The following is an 18,620-nucleotide window of genomic DNA, read 5'->3' on the forward strand; positions in this document are numbered from 1 at the left end:
ACATAGAGCTACATAACAACACAGAGCTAAGGACATAAAGTAAGGTGTCCTAGCTCAAGTGGGCAACATGGGCAACCTAGTGCAAGACAAAAAGACAATACAAAACAAAACAGTAAAGGACAAATACACAAAATACACAAAATAGTGCCAATCAGTATACATTCCCTATAATATTTTATACAGTACAATGTGCAAAATAAGAGAACTGTAAACAAAGAGAGTTCTTGTAAACATATACACTTCTATATAGCAGCAGTTGGTGGCAGTATGAAATGTGTGCAAAAACAGCAACAGCAGCAACTGAGTAAATAGGCAAAAAACTGGATGTTACCAGTTGTAATATGGGTGGTGCTAGGAACAGAATGTAATGGTTTCTACCATGGTTTTCTGGAAAACCATGGTTTGTGGCCTGCAACTTGTGAGGTATGATCGAGGTTGGGGGAGTAAGTACAATATCACTTATGTCCTCCAAAGATTCATAAACTACCTGGTCTGCTACTCTGCCCAAGACATGAAACACATTTACCTTTCTGCCATTTGGCAGACGCCCTTATCCAGAGCGACTTACATTTCATCTCATGTTTTATACAACTGAGCAACTGAAGCTTGAGGGCCTTGCTCAAGGGCCCAGCAGGGGCAGCTTGGTGGACCCAGGATTCAAACTCACAACCTTCCAATCAGTAGTCCAAAACCTTAAACACTAAGCACCCAGAAACACTGTTTTCTTAAACATGAAAAAGGCGCTCATTCCGGAGTACAACCAGTATAATGCAGAACTTTGCTTTTCTTGGCTCTTTTCTTTTCAGACATATTTTAAATCCCTGAGTTTTCCAGTTTGATGAGCATAATTATAACATACCTCATCATTCATCCAACTTGGCAAGAATGGTTTCAGATGATCAGTCCACTTGTTCTAGCCATCCCGCCAGCTTATTTATTACCAGTTTGTCCACAAGTTTCAACCCACTTGTCAAACCTGACCTTTCTCAGGGCCCAATTCATGTCATCCAGCCTCGTCTACCCCTTTTCACCCCCCATATACCCTCTTCCTTCTGATACCATCATGTCCGGTGTTTTATAACAGCTGGTGTTTACATAAAGAATCCAGTTTAAAGCAATTTTCTGTGCCCTGGTAATTGCCAATCTGGTAGCCCCTGGGGTCATCATCATCAAATCCTTTCTTACCTCCCCTGAATGTCGTATGCTGAAAAGGAACAGGTTATGACCTCTTTCAGGTTGGTTGCCATTTATTTATAATAGCTGAACCTCTGAATTGTTCTGTTTATTAACATTTTTTCAGAGGTCTCTTTTATGTTATTGCCCACCAAAGCATCTTATAACAATATGAGGTCAAAGATCTTTCAAGCATGAAAAGGCTTTCATGGTTAATGACAGGACTGGGTTTATTTACGTGTGCAGCGTTTTTATGAAGGCTTCAAGAAGAACCCCTTTGGAAGGGTAAGAATGTATAGCTCTCCATAGAACCTTTGAGGAACCATGGGAATGAGACAGAATGAGAGTCTAAAAGGTAGGAACTCTGTTTGATATCATGTTTGTATATTCAGTTTGTCCATGTGAGGAATGTGTAACGTTTCTATGTAGAAGATGGTAGCAAAATGTCTACTTTACAGAACATGAAATCAAGGATCTCTTGAGCAGCAAAAAGTGCATTCTGAGACAATGATGTTTACTTACTGATGTAGAGTCTCTGATTTCATGCCAGGAATCATTAACCAAACTAAAGGCTTAAAAACTTACCAAAATAAACTGGAGCAATGTGGAAGTACACAGCAGAGATCCAGGATGTGGATTAAATATTAACCAGAGTGTATTTTCTAGGTAATATATACTTAAGGTGGGATAAACACGAACACCACCAGCTGAACACATTTGACTAACAAGCGAGTCTTTGCGAAGTCTCCTCCAGACCCTTGGTCTTAGTGACGTCATTACATCATACTGTAAGTCTGGAGGTTGTCATGTGTGTTCAAGTAGGCGGGACTGGAAATATAATGGACACTGAGAAAAAAATCATGTCAGAAAACGTATTCATTTATATTTTTTGTCTCACCCGACGGCAAGAAATTTACAGTGGAACCTCAGAATACGAATTTAAATCGTTCTGGAGATTTTTAAAGGCAAAAATTTGTATTGAGAAATGAATTTTTCCCATAAGAAATAATGTAAATGCAGATAATCCGTTCCGGCCGCCCAAAAATATGACCAGTGTGACCAATACGAAGCGTATGTAAACTGTATGGCTGCTTACAAACAACTGACCCAAGCCAAGCATTCCATGTCAAGTCTCCTCACAGGAAGTCGTGCCACCAAGATTGGGCTAAAAATAGAACAGACCACCCACGCCACCAATCTGTCAGCTTTTGAATGCATGCTGACAGTAACATAAGTATCGTGGGTTAACTCTTCCAAACAGATTTCACTGTCTGAAAAAGTAGTGAAATTCGTAAACTTGCTTCAGTTGGCTTTGCTTGGATTTCCACTGATGCTAACAAGTTTTGAACGGCTCCTGGACATATGCGCAATTTAGCCCCCGTTCCGTACAGTTCGTATGCCAAAAATGCTCCGCATCCTTGCAAAATTTCAAGTCTTAAGGTGAAAGAGAATTCGTAATGCCGAGGTTCCACTGTATTTTATCATGCACAATTACCAGTTAAATCTTAGCATCTGTTCTTGGAGTAACATTTAGGAGTAATTGTTACAGACACGCCCCCAGCTCGGAAAGTCAGGGATCGTAGAATGATATAATTATGTTGTGGGTTCAAGTGCTCTTGCTTTGTAATTACTATATTTCTGACAGAACAAAATTCAATCAAAAAAAAAGAAATTGAGATTTTTTTTTCACACTAAATGTGAGCCAAAAAATAAACACCTCACAAAATTTTTTTTTTTTTTAAATAAGACATACTTTTGCAGAACAATTGTGTGCAAAGTGCAAAATGTTGCTCAGTGCAAAATATCTCAAATGCTTTATAATACAAGTAATCATGATTATTGCTCTCATTAGCCATGAATTTCTCGTGACATGCAATTCGCTATTAAGCAATACAAAAGAAGTGATTATTCCAGATGCTGGCACCATCTGACACCTTTTACAGAAATAAGACTTTTAATAAATATCAGATTCCCAACACATTAACGTTACAGTAGTCATATGCATTCCTGTTTGATGCCTGAGAGTGTAACATGAAGAAAACCAGGTCATTTCCCTCACATCCACACGTCCTCATTAAGACTACCGCATGCATGAGTGAGTGACAAATAATGAGGGATTGAGAGAGGAAAAAGGTCCCAAGTGTCTTTTTTTCAGCATGATTAATGCTTAACACAGATTAATGAGCAACTTTGAGCAACAAACACTTTGATTTTACACAACCAGGATCACAAGCAGGATTCTCTAATCTTTTTTTCCAAAAACACACCCTGTGCTCAGACAGAGTCTTCTTTGGCACCGTGTCATAATTATGACATCAACAGACGGTCACTCAGAGGTGTAAAACTGGAAGATTTAATGCTTCTCTGAAGTCGTCATGCTGGTTATTTGACTTTCCTCGAAACAAAGACGAGTTAGTTCTCGTAACTCCTCGAAGCAGCCTGCTTCTTTTATTTTATTCGCTCCTGGAGTTAATAATACAGGTATGTTGTGCTACTGAGAAACCATGAAGACTTTCTCACTGGGAAAAAACTTCACATCAACAATTGCATACGACTGACAGTCTGGCATTCCTGCTAAGATCCTGTGATCAGATGTTACTAATAATATTAGATATTATTCCTGTAGAACGAACGTGTCAAATAAAAACCCAGAATTTACAGCTTCACTTTCATCAGAGCTGATGAATCAAACAAAATAAATGAATCAACACATAAAGGTTTAAGGAAGTGTTCATTTACGTTTACATATCTACCCGTGTTATTTCACACCTCTTCATGAGGCTGTTTGCTTGGAACGGCGGCACGACACCGCTTTTATCAGACCCCTGACGGATTTGGCAGAAACATATTTCTCCCTCGGAGAAGTATTGATTTCTCCACTAACTTCCCTTTGCTTCAGTATCGATTGGGTAGTTTAGCTTGAGGGCATCTCAATAGGAGCTTTATGGTGAAGCCTTTCTCTGGAGCATGCTTTATTTAGGTGCACTCTCCTGCTATACACATGAATGCTGCTTAATATCCCCGGTGGCTCACTAATGTACCCCAGGGATCGATATTTGAAATGATTTGAGAAGATAATACTCATTTCCTTTGGAAAAAAAAGAAAACAGCTACAAGGCAGACATTATCGTAATTTAATTGACATCGTAAACAAGTTCATCGAAGGTTTTTTTACCACTTTCTAAGACATCACAATCATTTTCAGATGCTTGAAATTTTACTTTGTTTTTTTGAGATTTAACAAGCGCACAAAGGCTTTTTATCACGCCAGAGCACTTTTGCAACCTTAAAAGTTTATGATGAGTTGTGGAATTAATCTTTGGTGGCTCTCAGAATCAGATCACAGCTTTGCAAAGACGTTGCGTCCTTGACTGAGGTTTATTATGTATCAAGTCTGTTATTTTATTTTATTGATTTTTTTTGTTGTTGTTGTTGTTGTTGATATTTCTGCTTTTATTTAAAATAAGTGGGATTTCAATTTCTGCACCTATGTGCACACATATGCATGCATGGTCTTCTGATAAGTCAGCAGTTAGTAATTAGTAATTAACTAGTAATTAGTTAAAATTATTAATCTCAAATCTGTCTTATTTGGGTCAATGTGGAACATAAAACGAATCATTTTTATCAATCAAGTAGTGTATCACGAGTGGAACAAAATTTTGTTTATGTGTTTAGTTCTCTGAATATTCATATATTATTTGCATAAGTAGGTGTGGCCAGCAGCCTACTTATGCAAGATTTGTAAAAAAAACTACATTTGTAAACACTTTATAGCTACAAATGTCATTTCGTAACAAATTTATTTGCCATTTTTTTCCAAAATAATAAAAAAAAGAACTTTAATTCAAATTGCTTGACCACGACCTGGCATTACTAAGATTAAAGAAATAAATGCTTTAGCTGAAAATGAATGCAGCATTCACATGTACATTAAACAACATGGCACAACAAGTTCAATTCTTATCCATAGCCGCATTCATCTGTTCGTTTGGAATGAAGGATTAGTATCCGGTTACCTTCTTAATCAAAATGCTGTCTGACTGAATCCCAGTAAACCATTCTCACTTTTTTTTATGGCTCAGCCCAAGAGTAAGACCATCTTGGGAAGCCGTGTCTGGAGTGCAGTAATGGTAAAGGATTGATTTTACTCGCAGGGTGACAAGGCCAGAGTCAGTTTACCATCTCTTGTTAAAGCCCTATAAAAGAAACCTTGTAATAAGTATGATAAAGTATGATATTCAATTCATATCATTTCAATTCAATTCAATTCAATTCAATATATAATGCCTTTTTCAACGGACATTGTCTCAAAGCAACATATATATATATAGAGAGAGAGTTTAAGTAAAAGTTACTGTTTTATTCCTAATGAGCAAGCCTGTGGTGACGGTGGCATGGAAAAACTCCCTGTGATGATCTGAGGAAGAAACATTGAGAGGAACCGGGCTCAGAAGGGAACCCATCCCATCCTCATTTGGTGACACTGAACAGTAAATAATGTAAAAGTAAATAAATAATGTCTTTTCTACTACAGCAACCTAATAGGACCTAATAGGAACTAATATATGATGTAATTGCAGCTGTTAATTTACTACTGTTGCTTGTTATTTTCCTTATATGGTAATGCTTCCTGATTTTGGTTTCCCTTGACAAATCTTGATTAATCAAACTCTCTGTGTTTATATCACACTGTATGTACCACAGCGCTCTTTAATTCCCAGTTCTGATTGCTCAGAAGGTTGATGATCCAAAACTCAATATCGCAGGTTTTTATTCTAATACGTTGTTGTTTCTATAGCAACAGTTCACTCAAAGATACTTCTAACTGGATGTAAGTTGGATATAAAACATGTTTTTAAACATGTGATGATGGGTTGAGATTTTTATCGTTTTCTCTAAAGAGACGTTTGTTTACCTTTGTCACCAGGTTTTTTTTTTTTAGATTTAGCTGTAGCTTGAACTGCTGTGTCCCGAGCAAGAAGGTAACTTCTCAAGGTCGAAACAAAAACATCATTTTATTTCCTGGTAACTGAATGTTCCCTTCATTACAGTTTGAGGACGCGGTAAATAAAAGCGTGAAATTTAAAAGTGGAGTGTTTTCGTTTTTACATGCCACCATGTTTTAAGGCCCAGAACTTAAACAGGTTTTTCTGCCGTACCTGCTCTGAGATATTTGATCCGAACCACTGAGTCAACGGTTCGTACATCAATACTTAGTGTTCAGCCAACTAGGAGATTACATTATGGAGAATTTCGATTGCCAGGGCAATGTTTTGTGAAATGAAAGCATAAAAATCAAAGTGATATTACATCTCAGAGGAGAGGAGCTGGCTGGGAGACAGGGTGTGTACTGTGTGTTGGGATGATAGAGCTGCGATGGTTCTAATGAGTGTTTTTAAGGATTTAAAGAAATCTGATGGTTAAACTGATTCTCTAATAAATAAAAATGCACCAGGATGAAAGGGCTGGAAGGAAAGTAGTCAAGAAAGAAACCACCATATGGTCAGATATTTGCCCTTGAAGCCTCTGTAATCTGTAACCATGAATGGAAAAATAACAAGCAGGGAGCTGATTGGTGTTTGTGGTATTACTAACAGATGCCTCCACACCTATGCGGTGACCCGAGTTCAGGCTGGAGGATGCAGGCCGTCACATACCATCATATCAGCGGCTCGCACCAGAAGGTTTTCGAGCAGGGGGTAAGTGTGTACTTTAGACAGTCAGCTGATGCATTCACTGAGGGATTGGAGAGCGACCTGTTTCTAATAAAGTGCATCCGGCTTTATTTTACAGTTAGTTTCTTATCTTGTGCAATGTAAATTGTCTGGATGATGTTATATCCTTGTTTAAAATGACAGAGAGAGAGACAGAGAAAGATCTCACAGACCCTCTAAGGTAACTGAAATGGGAAAGGTGGTGGATTTGTATTTGAACGACTTCTCACGTTTTGTCAATCCCTGCACACCTGCAGCTTATCCACTCTATCGCATTAACATTTAAAGATGCGCTCTTTGTGTTCTCCAATCTCTCTTAAGCCTCTTTAGAATCAGGAAATCTAATGAGAAAAGAGCGCAAGTTTCTCTCAAATGATACTCATACTATAGAGGTAACACTTCCTTTTTTTCAAATGGATTTTTTTTAGAGAATCTGAAATTACACATTCGTGTTTTTTCCCCATCAAGAGATTATATGAAAAAAAATACAAGAGCATTTCATGATATATGCGAAAATTAAATAAATCATGTGACGTGATGTTGGGAGTTTATTATGTGAAAAATGAACACTGCTTAAAATAAGGAAAGTGTGTGTGTGTGTGTTTAGAATGGAGTCTGTGTGTTAGACTCTGTATATATATATATATATATCATGAGGAGGTAATGAGGATTAATTTAGAGGATTAGAGGAAGCTGAAGTGACCGTATGTTCTGGTGATAAGAGACCTCCCACCATGCTGGGGGAATTTGGAATTGCCAGGTTAGGCGACTCTTCACAGGAACCACAGACTCCTGAAAATTTTTAAAATGGGATGCATGTATTTAAATAAAAAACTTCAAATCAGCAGACACTAAAGATTAAAAGATCTATAATCCATGAAGAATTAATTATCGGAGCCACAACTTCTTCCAACAGACTTTATAATGATATCATGTGGTGTCTGGATCTCAGCCGTTCTGTCACGACGACTCGTGTTTCACACTGCCGGGAGGGTCGACTGTTCTGCACCCGCTGTTGCTGCCCATGGGACAGCGCTGAGGAGGAGGTCTTTAAATAAATGATTTCCTCATGGGACAGCAGGGTCTGTTCCTGTGCAGAGTTCATATCTCCGGGCGTTAATCAGTTGCGGACGAGAGGAAGGAGGAAGGCATGGGAGCAGATTGCAGTTCGCTCGAGTTGAGGCAAGGTAGCAACTTCCAGCTTTAGTTCAAATATTGGCATTGTCTAATTTTATGTTTTGTACTGTCATGGGTTCTGAGGCAGTGGACAAAACACAAAAATAGGCAACGATTTGAGAAAGTATTAAAAATATTTTACCACTCCCACTTATTAATGTTAATAAACCACACCCACTTATCAAGGCTGATAAATAACTCCCACTTATCAAGGTTGACAAACCAATCTCACTAAATAAGATTAATAAACCACTCCCACTTATTAAGGTTAATAAATGACTCCTAATTATCAGGGTTAATAAACCACACCCACTTATTGAGGTCAAAAAAACACTCCCACTTATCAAGCTTAATAAACCACTCCCACTTTTCAAGGTTAATAAACCACTCCCTCTTATTAAGGTCAATAAACCACTCCCAGTAATCAAGGACAATAAACCACTCCTACTTATCAAGGTTAATAAACCACTCCCACTTATTAAGGTTAGTAAACCACTCATACTTATCCAAGTCAATAAACCACTCCTAGTTACAAGGAGTTATCCAAGGACAATAATCCACTCCCACTTATTAAGGTTAATAAGCCACTCCCACTTTTCCAAGGTTAATAAACCACTCCCACTTATTAAGGTTAATAAACCACTCATACTTTTCAAGATTAATAAACCACTCCCACTTTTCCAAGGTTAATAATCCACTCCCACGTATTAAGGTTAATAAACTACTCCCACTTATTAAGGTTAATAAACCACTCATACTTTTCAAGATTAGTAAACCACTCCCACTTATTAAGGTTAATATACCACTCCCACTTATTAAGGTTAATAAACCACTCCCACTTATTAAGGTTAATAAACCACTCCCACTTATTAAGGTTAATATACCACTCCCACTTATTAAGGTTAATAAACCACTCCCACTTATTAAGGTTAATAAACCACTCCCAGTTCAACCAGAAAAAAAATAATTTCAGTTTGAAAATCAAGATATATACAAAACACAGCTATGCTGATAAATATAGATTATGCATGGCATAAATGTTGCAGTTTTGTTTCTAAGCAGCAGGAGAAATTAAATGTCTTATGCTGGATGTTTAAATATATGCAGTTGTAGATCAGATCGCATCCATTCTTAGATATGTAAATATCTAAAAATCTTGGTGTGCATCTTGGTGTGCAAAGACCTTTACTTCAGAAAGACAGTAAACCAGCTCATGCAAATGTGCTTTGTTTTAGACCTGTAGATTAGCTAGTTATATCTTTCTATTATTTATTCCAGAAAGCAAATTTATGGACTTTTGTTCTCCTGATTGTACAAAGGTCAATGTGAAGAATCCCAGCCCTGCCATTCGTTTCTCAAAGCTGTTGGTTTTCCTTTTGAGGCGATTCTAACCCTTCTAAAAGTCATACTAGACACTAGAGTGTGTAGTGTAACTGCATGGTGTATAGAATGTCATTTAGGACACTGCTTGTGTTCCATTTGAGATGTGCACCCTTCTAAAAGTCATACACTAAACAGTTCATAGTGCATAGTGTAAGTCTGTAGTTGGTCATTTGTGACATATTTCGAGTCTTTTGTTTTGCCAGCAGGTGGCGTCAATGGCCTTGCAGGTGAATTAGGAGGAAATAAAGTTTGTAGAATGGATTTCTTTACCGAATATATCCAGGAAGCAATGCAGGACAATGTTGAGGACTGATATTGTTCTTTTTCACACTTTAACAGGTAAATGATTATATGAATATATACCAAACGCATCATGTTTTTTGTAAATCTAATGATTACGTAGGCTATGGATATGCTGTTTTTGTGAATGAATTAATAGAAAAGAAATGAGCTAAGGATCTACAAACTAGCTGGCTATTTTGCAATAGACACATTGGTACGTCATAAAACAGGTAACAAATATAAAGAAACACACAGAGTTCGATTTTGTTGTGATTGATTATTTCTGTCTGACTGACTTAAATGAAATGCATAGAAAAAAGTCTTGTGTCTGGATATTTTCATTGTCAACACAGCACAAGAGTTTCATAAAGTTATTACCAAACACTGGCTTTGGTAATTTAATACTGGGTAACTTTAGAAAAGCATTATAATAATAGGTATAATAGGTATTGGGTACAATAATTTCAATAACCAGTGTGTCCTTTCTGAATCTCAGCCAAACACTGTCTATAATAGTGAGCTTGTTTACTGCTTTAATAAACTTGTTTTCCTTTAGGCCTTTCTAAAATTACTCTTAGATGACTGCTTTGCTTGAAATATTTTGTAAATTTGATTAAGAAAAAACAAGAGATGCCTTTAAAATCGCAGCTAAGGCTTTTGGTTGAAAAAGTTGACCACCCTGTCTGTGCTCGCATGCACCTTGTTGCTATAGCAACTTTGACAGTAAGCCAGGTAGGATTTCGACACCTGAGGGGGAAGAAAAGTTTCACCTACCTGCTCATATGATTAAAAAAAAAACTTCTCACTATTTATTTACAATGAAATTTGCAATAAAATGGAAAATAGAAAGCAATATTTGTTTGCATAAATGTTATACTGTATATGTTGTGCAATAAAAATAGTATGCATTAAAAAATTTGTATCAAGGTAGTACTGATTTGTGTATGTTTTCATACTTTTTTAAATTGTATTAACTTTTATGTTATACAAAATTCATAGTTTAGACTGTACGCATTTCATGTTTATTTATTCGTAAATGTTTCACTCTGTGGAAGACTGCTGTTTAAAGCTTTAGTATACTAGTCTCATGAAGTTTATAAAGTCTTCTGTACTAATCTTATCTTTATCTGTACTTTAAACTCACCCTACTGGTTCACTTCACTTATTCATTGCATTCTACCAATTGAAAAAAGCCAGTTATATTCAGTTTCCATCAGTCAGTGGCTGACATGCCTGACATTTTTCACGTAGCTCAGTTTTAACTCACTGGATTGTTATGCTGAGTAAAACTGATGTCTTTTCCTTGTTCTTAGTGCTTGCATTTGCGGATGGACATGAAGGTAAGACTTCAATAGTTTGATATAAGATCGGTTACAGGTTTAACTGTAATTCTGTGGAAACCAGATATCCACCAATGGCAGTGTTTAACACCTGGACATGCTCTGTTGGGGTTGTGGATCATGCCATCGGCAAGTGATGTCCTACTCAGGACTTTCCTCAGGCTTTCGTTAAGGATCCAGGCGTTTTATTCTGTATAGGTTTGGATCCAGTGTGGCCTGTGAGCCTTTGATGGGCTTTGAACATTTGGTTTGGTTCTCCAGTCTCCACTGTTCTTCATTCAAGATTTTGAAACCTGAACTCTTATCATTAGGGCTTTTTTAGCCACAGGCCCAAAGAGCAGCGCCCTTTCCAGCGGTATAGAACATACCGGCTACACTAAACACCACATACTCTCAGACCCTCTTACTACGAATAGCTCTAATGGTTGTGAGTGAGAACTATGCATCATACCCTGATGGTCTAGCACAGCTTTAGAGGGCAGAATAAAACGTAGTTCTAACTGAGTCCTGAACCGGATCTTCAGATCTGACATGTTGTACAGCATGTATCATGATGTGAAGGTATTTATAGCAAATACTATGTCACTGTAGTTTATTATGTCATCTTTGTCCTGCACTTACATGACAAAAAAAATCAGGTGTTCAATTATAAGTTGTTGGTGAAGTCTTGGAAGCAGAGGTGTGATTAACATGGGTGTTTGCATGTTGATCTTGCATGGATCCAGGTCTCCATGTCCACGGCCCCTTGGGTCCGGTTGTGGCCCAGCTGGGAGGTTCAGTCCTCCTGCCATGCTTTATTGAAAGCCCACTGCCTCTGGAAGGTCTGCAGGTGGAATGGAGAAAGAAGGATTCAGATTCTCTAGTCAGCCTCTTCCAACAAGGAAAAAGTCGACCAGATCTCCAGAGTCAGGTGTTTAAAGGCAGAGTCGACTTTTTTCAAGATGAGCTCTTGAAAGGGAACTTCTCCATCTTACTCAAAAATGTGCTTTTAGAAGATGCTGGAGGTTACAGATGTAAAGTAAACACAAGCCAAGGCTTCACTGAGGTCATGATGGAAGTTAGAAATATCAGTAAGTAACCATCAATCAATTATCTTTGTTTATCTGTGTTACAATTACCATATAATACAATCTTCTTCAAAATGTCCGTTCTTTCAGAGTATTTAGTGGTGACAGGGGCAGAGCGAGCCATCTTTGCCACTGCGGGTAAGGACGTGGTGCTAAACTGCTCTGTAGATCCACGTGTACCAGCCAGCGAGATCGAAGAAGTGACCTGGAAGAAGATGGACAGAGAGAAACAAAGTGACATATCTGTCCTGCTTTATCAAGACAAGAGGATCTACTCAGACTTCTCACATGAGAGTTACCAGGACAGAGTTCATTTCTTTTCTTCAGAAATCCCGAAAGGAAACTTCTCACTAAAGCTCATGAATGTAAGGATGGAAGATAAAGGAGAATTCGTGTGTGAGGTCCACACCAGGAACATGTCAGGACTTACCACTGTGTTTCTGGAAAGAATTGGTAATAGCACTCATTTGTTTTTCATTGAGACATGTGTGCTAAGAGTTAGCCAATTAAAAATTACCACTCAAATTTTCTTCAGAAAATGTAACTTCTACTTTATCACATTCCTACAGGTTTCTCTGCACTTCATGTATCCATATTAGCTTTGTGCTCTGTTGCACTGTTGCTTTCAATGGGATTGTGTCTTCCTGCTTTCCACAACTTGAGAAGGAATGGTATTTTCACTGCACACTGTATATATATTAGTAGGAAATAATCTTGCTATCATATCAGTATGTAAATTATTTTCTCTCTCTCAGTTCCTAACAGGAAATGCATGATGATGTACGCTTTGCTTATTCTTTGTCCAAATATCTGCGTCTGTGCTGCTTTTGGATTGTGGTCATCAGAAGGTAAATTCATGTCCAGTCATTTTCATTTCCTAATAGATTTTGCTCTTTATGCATAATAAATATCAGAAATTTGGTTTGATTTACTGCTACAGGGATTTTCTCAGAGGTCATCATTTGTTCAGCTGTCAGTATCGGACGACCCATCATGCTGATGAAGACCGCGCCTTATCTTGACAGATTACCCTGTAAGAATCATTTAAGTATTTTGGTCTTATGATGTATAAAGCAACATGTTTGTATAAAATTGCATTACTTTTACATTAGAACAAGTAACTTTGCTAATTTATTTAACAGAGCATGTGCAAAAAGTTGTGAAGTCTTTGGCTGTACCGCTTTACTACTCGATTCTAGCAATAGCTACATGTTCAGGTGAGTAAAACATTTTATTTGAAATACATGTTGCTTGTCGTTGCTTGTCTGATAACATGTGCTAGTAAGTATATGTAAGGACGCGCCAGAGGCGGAAGGTTCAGAATCCATTTGCAGATTTATTTATACAAAAAACACAGCAGGCAAAATCTCTCTCTCTCAAAATCTCTGTGTGACGTGACAGTATAGAGAATTTATATGCAAACTCAGTATATAATTTAAATATAGTTTATATACAAATTCTGTTCTTAATAATGAAGTTTCCATTAATTAATGATTAAAATTTAACAAAGTTTAAAATATATGTGGATAATCACCCCTTTACTTGTGGCACACTTCTTACCATCAAAGTACACTAAAGCTCAATTTACGGAAATTTACTGAAAATCAAATACACAAATGCTTTATTCATAAAAATTATTCAGACCCTTAATTCAGTAGAATTTTGTAGAAAATGTCCTTTGGCAGCAGGTACATTTACTAATCTTGATTACATCCCCAAAAGCTTTGCACACATTGATCTGGGCAGTTTAAGGGTTCTAAATACCTTCATCGTGTATTAATCTGTGCCTTGACCCTATTCTGGGACAGACAAAAATACCACATTCTGCTATACATGAGATAACACGTTACAGTAATATACAAAAGAAGAGCACTGTTGGTTCAAGTGGTTAAGACTCTGGGTTGTTGATTGGAAGGCTGGGGGAAGCCCTTTTTCTGCCAAGCTGCCACTTTTGGGCCCCTGAGCAAGGCCCCTAACCCTGTCTCCTCCAGAGGCACTGCATCGTAGGTGCCACCATGCTCTGATCCGAACATCCTAAGCTGGTACATGTGAAGAACAGAATTCCACAGAGATGTAATGTATGTGTTGCAGTAATAAAGACTGCTTTTTTGTGCCCTTTTTATTATTGCTTTTCTTTGTTTTTACTTCACTTTTAGTTTTTTTTGATAAACTGCTTCAGGCTCAGACAGCATATGAACATATGATAACATTAATGGCGGTGGTAATAACCGTGTCTCTCATCGGCGCTGTCATTTTAGGTAAGGAAGAATATGCATTGTGTCTATTACATTACAATGTTCATGTGGATTTCTGGAAAATAACTCATTTCATTCTCTTACTATGCTGGTAAGAGAAGTTTAGATGGAGGAAGTTTGATGATTTTTATGTTCAACTAAGACTTCTTTCCTTTATTCTTCTGTAGCTATATTTGATCTGAGGATGTATTCGACTGTGTGCCTCGAAACCTTCAATGGCGCTTTGCTTGCTATTTTTCTCCATCAATCTAGAAAAGATTATTTTGGTAAGTCCTGTTTATTGTTTTTTTTTTTTTTTAATTTACACCAAAATTTGGGACGCTTCTGGATATTTATTGGTCACTTTTTGCCATCATTTAGAGCTCTGTTCAATCCGTATTGTGAACAATCCATGCATCGACCACATACCGATAACTGCAACATTGCCACCCCTCATCATTTCACTGATGATTCTTCTGTTTTTTCAAAAACATTACTTTCAACGGAAACCTTTCAGGTGTAAGTGTAAATTATTTTTAAGATATTTTAATATATAGTATAGAATATACTGTAATACATTTAGTATATTTGGTACATGACACATTAATACTAAATGTGACTAAAATAATTTAGTATATATTTTACTTTTCTTTGGGTATTTTTTGACTGGTGATATGTCAGAAACTGATCCGAAACATGATGCATGATGAAATAAAGGTTTTATTTTCTCAGGTCTGCATATTGCTGTGGCATCTGCTTTTGTGATTTCATACAGCCTGCTGGATATATCCTTTTTTGTGCTCATTGGATTTATCATTAGAGATTTTGCCACAGGTAAGATAAATATTATTAAATTGTTAAATAAATAAATATTAAATGAAATATTCTTAATCTTTCATTATGTACATTGTGTAATTTGTCGAGAACAAAATGATGTGAACAGGGGTCAATGGAAACCAAAATCATCAGGGAATCACTGAGTTCCTGGACTGTCAGTGCTGCTACTTGTCGACTTTTGGGGAATTATGATTTGATTTTACCATCACATTTTTATTAAAAATTCTGAGAAATACCAGTATTCTTGTAGGAAAAGTGGATAATTATTGATTACATTATAAAACATGGAGTGGCACACATTCATTTTAGAGAGTTTATTAAATATAGTTTCTATAATCTCATATCATTTCAATACAACTAAGGCTATTTATGTATATTTATGTAAATATACATTTTTTATCTATGTAATTCAAATCTATGTTCCTGGTTTCAGTATGGATTTTTCCTGTTGAGTCAGTAATCTATATCCTTGCATGGCTAGCAGTGATTTGTCTGCTGCGAAGCCAAAGACTGGGATGTTGCGCCCAACGGAGAGGGCTTGGATGTAAGTATGGCTCTCTCATAATAATCTCTAAAATTGTTTTATTTTTTTTATTTTAGCCAACACCCACCACCACAACCCCACCCAGCACCCCATTCACTGCCACCATCTCCACCACCTCCCCACCCAACACCACAACCACCACCATCACCACCACCAAACGACTCGATCACCGCCACCATCACCACCACCTCCCCACCCAACACCCCAACCACTTGCCATCTCCATCACCACCACCAAACACTCTACTCACCACCACCATCACCACCACCCTCCCACCCAACGCCCCAACCACCACCATCACCACCACCTCCCCACCCAATGCCCCAACCACCACCACCACACAATATTTAACTACAAGCTATAATTTGTAATTATGTTTTTGTTTATTTTTTCCCCTTTTTTCAGATTTGTGTTGCGTTGTCATTGTCATGTTTCTGATCATTGCAATCGGTGCACTCTGCCTTCATTTTTCTACAGAGGCAATGGAACATAAAAAAGGTACTGAATAACCAGTTATACACTTACTGTCAAAACATTTTCTCTGTCATACTGTCACTTATCTAACAGATTTTGTGGAAAATTAAAAAAGACGCTTTTGTCAGTTTAAAAGTTGCTTTTTATAATTTACATGAAATGTCTCGTGATACTTCTAGATCATGCTGGATATGTGGCTTTGGTAGTTTTACTTCATGTTTTAGCAGCAACATCCTTGTTCAAACATCCAAAACATTTGCCTGGTTAGTGTTAAAATATTATTATTATTATTATTATTATTATTATTATTATTATTATTATTATTATTATTATTATGTGTGATTTAAAAGAAAAAATAAAACATAGTTTTTTTTTTTACTTTAATTTTTCCTAAACTTTACTTTGTTCTTTATTACAGAGTTTCTTCACATTATGATCTACATGTTCGGATCCGTAGGACTCGTTGTTTTAAACTCACTCATTCTAGTCGTGGAATTATTTCTAAAAGCAGGTATCAGAACACTGTGTCATCCTACATAAACAGAAATTTTGGTATTCAATACTAAGTTGATTGCAAGATTGCCATGTCTTGGTAGTAGAGCATCAGTTTGGTAGATCTTCTCATCTGGTTGATGTATTCAGGAATGAAATTTTATTTTGAAATTTGTCTCTCTTTTTTTTTAAACATTATTTGATATAGTTGCCAGCTCATGTCCTGTGAATTGTCAGGTGTCATGTCAAGAGAACAGGAATCTTTTAGAAGAAAGCTATTCTAAAAGTTCAATGCCTGTGCTAATATACTGTTGGTATACAATAAACTGTGCCAATGGCTTCTAGGGAAAGGAGTACGGACTGTAGGAGATCTGCGTGTGATTGTTTTACCGTTTGAAACAGTGTTTGTTTTGACTTGGCTCGCTTTGCTAATCTGCAGTGCTTGTGAGTACTGTCCTGAACAATCAATCATTTGTTATATTTACTTTTATTAAAATCAACCATCACTATTGCAGTTCCAAACTAATTATACTGCTGTACTGACTTGATTGAAACTGTATTTAAAGTTTGAGATGTATTTTTAGAAAGAAAAATGTAGCTTAACTGGTATCTAAAGAAAATTTAGAATTCCTACAGTTTTGACTGGAATTGTAACAATAATTTAACGTGTTTTGTATATAATACAGGGAAGAGATTACAAGTCCGGTAAGTGTTTTTTTCTTCTCTTTTAACTTATATATAAATTTAAGTAAAGCTCTGTTGATCCCAGATAAAAAACTGAAGGGAAATTATGAATGAGTGACCTTTCCAAAAAGTCTCACTCTTATTCTTTAAACAGAATAAAAAAGAATTTTGAAGACGGGAAAGTAGCAGCAGCTGAGGTATGGTCTTTTTTTCTTTAATATTTATTTAAAGGTCTATTCATTTGATTTTGATTAAATTGATTTTGCATTTATTTATGATTTAAAAGTCATAATTTTAAATATAAATTATAAAGGCCTAGGCTAATATAACACAGAAGGCTTAAAAAACATTTATAACCTCCTCCATTTTTGTTTACCTGTTTCTAAAAAAAAAAAAGAATTCCTTAAAATTAAGAATTCTTTTTTCTTAAAAACTAAGAATCTTATATCATGCCAATCATTATCCAGAAAATAAAAAATGGGAAATTTTAATCTTACTATTCATTTGTTTGGTCATGTGACTCATTTGTTTGTTCCTGAACCTCCTCAGGAAATAGAGGTCCTTCCTGTCCGATCATCCTGACGTATCCAAGGAGATCAATAAAATATGAATCTGCCTGATATACTATACCTCATACCTTGTGAATGGATTACAGACGAATCTGGACAAATGTAGTAATGGAACATTGTGAAATTGTCTCACATTTCCAGTTCCTTCAGGACTTTCAGTACACTTTCTGTCCTAATCATTTTAGTTGAACTCTGCCTTAACAAACATGTGTACAGATGTGTTGTCTTTAATAATCTACAAGTAAGATACTTTCATTTAATTGTAGCTGTTTAACCCGTTCCATTTTGTTACCTCTTTTCATGTTGCTCCTGTTTTGTTTAATAAAAATAAAAGTTTGTTGTTTACAGTATATTAGATTATCAAGATGTCAATTCTATCCATGTAGAAATGGTGTTTATTGGAAATGTTGCAGTGAATGTGCCACCTGCTGTGCTGTGGGTGAGTGAACTTGATATTTTGTAAGCAGGACTATGAGAACCTTAATAGTCCAGCAGTAGAACTTAAAAACAACTGGGTTCATGTGCTCTAAAATATACTTCGGTGAAGCTTTAGCTAGTAATGCAACTAATCAGTAACACATGCTACAGTCCAATCTAAAGGTAAGAGATTTGATTCAAAGTAACAGGATAAGTAAATGTTTTATTTTG

General features: G+C 36.5%; 1 protein-coding gene across 1 annotated transcript; it reads left to right on the forward strand.

Annotated features, from left to right (window-relative positions):
• The first annotated feature begins 12,212 nt into the window (after positions 1-12,212).
• On the forward strand, positions 12,213-18,321 carry LOC131349521 (uncharacterized). The gene is made up of 14 exons (XM_058385280.1): positions 12,213-12,591; positions 13,281-13,355; positions 14,295-14,396; positions 14,561-14,659; positions 14,754-14,891; positions 15,105-15,206; positions 15,643-15,753; positions 16,159-16,251; positions 16,407-16,490; positions 16,646-16,738; positions 17,065-17,163; positions 17,406-17,424; positions 17,558-17,600; positions 17,953-18,321. The coding sequence occupies exons 1-14, from the start codon at positions 12,213-12,215 to the stop codon at positions 17,983-17,985; spliced, it is 1,470 nt and encodes a 489-aa protein (XP_058241263.1). The 3' UTR covers positions 17,986-18,321.
• The last annotated feature ends 299 nt before the right edge of the window (positions 18,322-18,620 follow it).

The sequence above is a fragment of the Hemibagrus wyckioides genome, linkage group LG03 (genome assembly GCF_019097595.1).
Source record: "Hemibagrus wyckioides isolate EC202008001 linkage group LG03, SWU_Hwy_1.0, whole genome shotgun sequence".
NCBI classification, from domain to species: domain Eukaryota; kingdom Metazoa; phylum Chordata; class Actinopteri; order Siluriformes; family Bagridae; genus Hemibagrus; species Hemibagrus wyckioides.